At 44.7% G+C, this 4,907-nt stretch overlaps 1 protein-coding gene across 1 annotated transcript; it reads left to right on the forward strand.

Annotated features, from left to right (window-relative positions):
• Positions 1-690: 690 nt before the first annotated feature.
• slitrk3a (SLIT and NTRK-like family, member 3a) lies at positions 691-3,390 on the forward strand (the record flags this gene model as incomplete). The annotated part of the gene is made up of 1 exon (XM_080543726.1): positions 691-3,390. The coding sequence occupies exon 1, from the start codon at positions 697-699 to the stop codon at positions 3,388-3,390; it is 2,694 nt and encodes an 897-aa protein (XP_080399852.1). The 5' UTR covers positions 691-696.
• Between the last annotated feature and the right edge of the window lie 1,517 nt (positions 3,391-4,907).

The following is a 4,907-nucleotide window of genomic DNA, read 5'->3' on the forward strand; positions in this document are numbered from 1 at the left end:
CACAAATTCGCTTTGAGATTTGATTCATTTTGAATTAGGGCCTACATCAAATGTCCCTCCTAATGATTTCTAGATCTTGAACCACGGTAACTCATACATATGTTCCTGTCCATTGTCCCAGTTGACAGGGTGTAGCACACTAGTGATTAATCTGTCAAAACAGCATTGTCATTAATTTTCACAACAACACAGCAAACTGAAATCCACCGGCCCTCTGATTTACCAAAAGGGGCCGACAAACGTTAAGTTATTAATACAGCGAGATCGCTCCACCCTTCCCATCCACTTGCTGTTGCATTTATTTATTAATTGCGATAAGCATCTTTGATCGTGATTTATTGCGACCTTACTTGTAGGCAATATCCATGGTAATATATGACCATGGTCTCATGGAGATTGGCTAATGTTGGTGGATATCTATTTACTGCTGGTGAGTGTGCAAAACTGAAACCCAATGTCAGAGAATTAATTTTCAAGAGCGTTGGTGGCGACTGTGACTAACAGAATCCTCTTTCCCTCTCTCTCACTCTCCCTGTTTCTCTCTCTAAACCTCAATTCTTGCATGGTTGTGCGTCCATGTGTGTTTGTGCGTGTCTGTGTGCCCTCTCCTGCTCCCCCCCCCCCCCCTCTCTCCCCTACTATAGTGCTGTGAAGTGGCTTGCTGGAGCCGTGACTTCATTCAAGGTCTCAGTGAGGATGCTGTGGGTTACCTTACTGAGCACCATAGCCTTAGGATGGACCACCCCTATCCCACTGCTGGAGGATTCAGAGGAGATCGACGAGCCCTGCTTCGAGCCATGCTACTGTGAGGTCAAAGAAGGCGTCTTTCACGTCCACTGCGACAGCAAAGGATTTACAAACATCAGCCAGATCTCCCAGACATGGACTCAGCCCTTCAAACTGAATTTGCAGAGGAATTCCATGCGAAAGCTCTACTTTAACAGTTTTCTGCACCTCAACAATGCAGTGTCAATCAATCTCGGGAATAACGCATTGCAGGACATCCATGCTGGTGCTTTTCACGGACTGGGGATTCTCAAGCGTCTTTTCCTTCATGAGAATAAACTAGAGGTTTTCCGTAATGACACATTTTTAGGACTAGAGAGTTTGGAATACCTACAGGCAGATTACAACGTCATCAAACGGATTGAGAGTGGAGCGTTCAGACACCTCCACAAACTCAGAGTGCTCATCCTAAATGACAATCTGATACCGGTGCTCCCCAGCTTTTTGTTCCGGTCAGTGTCACTCACACACCTGGACCTTAGAGGAAACAGGTTAAAGACGTTACCTTATAAGGGCATGCTGGAATATGTGGGACGCAGTTTAATGGAGATACAGCTGGAGGAAAATCCGTGGAACTGCGCTTGTGAAATTGTGCAGTTGAAAACTTGGCTGGAGAGAATTCCCTACACTGCACTTGTTGGAGAGATCACGTGCGAGTATCCATTCCACTTCCATGGTAAAGATTTACGAGAGATCAAACGTAGTGAGCTCTGTCCGTTACTCTCCGACTCAGACATCGAGGCCAAATTGGGAATCCCCCGGTTGCCTTTCAATAACGAAAACATGTGGCCGACAAAACCTTCCTCGATGCTATCATCATTTCATAATACTGCTTCATCTGTGGAGTATAAAGAGAGGCACATCAAACCTACCAAACGGCCTCGTCCCACCAAAACCCCCCCTACCCCTCGTAGCATCTACCCAGGCCTAAACCAGCCCCCCATAGCAGGTTATCAGACCCGTCCGCCTATCCCTATCATCTGCCCATCTGGATGTACATGCAATCTTCATATCAATGACCTGGGCCTTACGGTCAACTGTAAAGAGAAGGGCATTCATAACATCTCTGAGCTTCTACCAAGGCCCTTAAATGCCAAGAAGCTCTACCTGAGTGGGAACCTAATACAGAAAATCTACCGATCAGATTTCTGGAACTTTTCCAGTCTGGATTTACTGCACTTGGGAAATAACCGAATATCATATGTCCAGGAGGGCGCATTTATTAACCTGCCCAACTTAAAAAGTTTATACCTGAATGGGAACGACATTGAGAGGTTAACTCCTGGAATGTTCCGGGGCTTACAGACATTGAGCTATCTTTATTTTGAGTATAATGTGATACGTGAAATTCAGCCAGCATCCTTCTCTCTCATGCCCAGTCTCCAACTCGTTTTTCTTAATGATAACCTCCTTCGATTGCTCCCGACAGACACCTTCGCAGGCACTAGGCTGGCACGCCTCAACCTACGCAACAACTACTTCCTGTCCCTGCCCGTGCGCGGAGTCCTAGAACATCTGGATTCCATTGTCCAGATCGATCTCCACCAGAATCCCTGGGACTGCTCCTGTGACATCATCCCCCTCAAAACCTGGATGGAGAAGCTGTCTTCTGTTATTGTAGTCGGTGACGTCATCTGCAAAACCCCTGAGTTCGCGTTTGGGAAGGATCTGCGTTCGTTGGATTCAGAGGTCATCTGTCCAGAGTTGAAATACTCATCGGGCCCCTCCCCAGCCCTACCTGGTAGTGATGACCTAACTACTGGTAGCTCAGGTCTAGGGGAGGCTGGGGGGAGAGGAGCAGTCCCTCTCTCCGTCCTCATTCTTAGCCTCCTCATTCTGTTCATCTCGGCTGTGTTTGTAGCTGCGGGGCTATTCGCGTTCGTCCTCCGGCGCCGGAAGAAGCTACCCTTCCGGAAACGTTCCGAAGTGGACCTCACCGGAATCCAGATGCAGTGCCGCATATTCGAAGACCCTCTAAGGCAGACAAGCTGCTGTGGTGAACCGGAAAAACCTCCCGGTGTACACACACATTCTCATGCTGGCCACACACACACTCATGGTCATGTCTATGATTATATCCCCCACCCAGTGACTCAGATGTGTAACAACCCCATATACAAGCCCAGAGAGGGAGAGATAGGAGAGGAGGAGGGGGGTCAGTTTTCAGAAACAAAAGAGAACAACAGTAACTACAGAACCCTCTTAGAGAAAGAGAGGGAATGGACCCTGGCTGTATCCAACTCTCAGCTCAACACTATTGTCAAAGTGAACCACACTACCAGTGATCTAAAGGGTTTTCACGAGAACGGAGGTCTCTGCCCCACGGTAATAGACAGCCAGAGACCCACGCCTACCGTGGGGTTCGTAGACTGTCTGTATGGAACGGTACCGAAACTGAAGGACATGCACGTGGCTCACGTGCACCCACCTGGAATGCAGTACCCTGATTTACAGCAGGACGCGCGGTTGAAGGAGACGTTGCTATTCACAGCGGGGAAAAGCTGCTACCCCGACCCCTCCCAAAGCGATTACCTGGAGTTAAGGGCCAAACTTCAAACCAAGCCGGATTACCTCGAAGTCCTGGAGAAATCATATCGGTTCTAACACCTAACCCACAGAGAATATATATATATATACATATATATATGATTATATATATTATATATATATAATACACACTTTTTTCCATACCCCAATACAAAATCACGGAACAAAAATACAATATAAAGACAAACTTAATAAGCAGCATGATATAAAATGAAATATTATATTACAATTACAAAAAAGTTTTCCCCCAAAATCGCTTTGGTGGAGAGGCCATTCTCAGATATTTCAATGAAGTGCCTTTTTTTTCAGAGTAGCCAGCAATGTTAACAACCCTTATTTTTATACGTAGCAGATTGTTCTATATACCCAGGAGGGACCGAAGAGAGGCACTGGAAAAATCAAAACATCCGATATTATATTCTATCCATACTGAGAGACCTTTTATGTGCGAAATGAACCGGAGCTGGACGTCTCCTGGCGTGGGGCTTGTGTTTCTGTCTCTCTATCTTTCACGTGGATGTACAAATGCCCGAGTTGTGCACATGAAGTTTGTAGGTAATTGATAAAAAGAAACAAAAAAAGAAATTAATTGCAGTTTGCTGCATGCACTCGCTCCACTGCAGGAACGAGGGATTTGCTCAGAACTATCACTCACGTATTAATAGATATACTGCAACACATTACAGTTCAGTGTTCTATTTAATTTTATATATTATTATTATGATTATTATCACAGAGGACTATACAGGGGTGCTTCTCTGAAGGACGTGCCCGCCCAAGGATGATAAACATTTGTGAATATATTATATTAATGACGCTCAAGGTTTTCTGGAATTCCACGCACTTTCTTAAGAACCATTGCTTCTGGATTATCATTATCATCACTAACGGCTTTGTAGGAGGCACTTTTAATGTTTTCTCTCTCACAAAGATTTGAAGAAAAAATGTGCATATATTTATTCTGTAATTTCAGTGAAAAGATTAATTGTAAAGGTAATGTTAAATCAATGTATAGTGATTATGCGTCTGGTATAGCCTTCTTAATAAAAACAAACTATTCAATCAAATGAAAAGGGTGCTACCGCGGAACGTTTGTGAAGAACGATGAACCACTGCTACTGGCGCTGCTGCTGTGTGCATTGCAGAATGATACATGGATGTGTGGTGGCCTGCAGAACGTGTTGTTGTGTATAAGTAGAATGTGAATTCGCTGAATAATGTGAATTCGGAAAAGGAAACTACAATTACAGCTGTCGATTTCCTAGAGTCCGTGAAACCTCTTTCTAGGAGAGTTATGAGGGGAGAGGAGCAAAATTAATGACTGAAGCAGATGTCGTCATTATCTAAATTGATATGTTTTTGCATTTTGTTCGCATTACTGTTATTACATGATCGGTCATTTTAAGGCATTATTTTGAAATGGGCGAGAGAAATGCTGTATGCTCACTGTGAACTTTCATGCGCCTCAAAGTGGCATTGGTTTTATCCACAAGAGGGAAACAAAGGGACACTCATATTCACAGGTTAGTCACCACTGGGTTATGAAACTGCGGCACAAGCAGACTTTACCTGAG

The sequence above is a fragment of the Nansenia antarctica genome (assembly GCF_963989245.1).
Source record: "Nansenia antarctica genome assembly, chromosome: 12".
NCBI lineage: Eukaryota > Metazoa > Chordata > Actinopteri > Argentiniformes > Microstomatidae > Nansenia > Nansenia antarctica.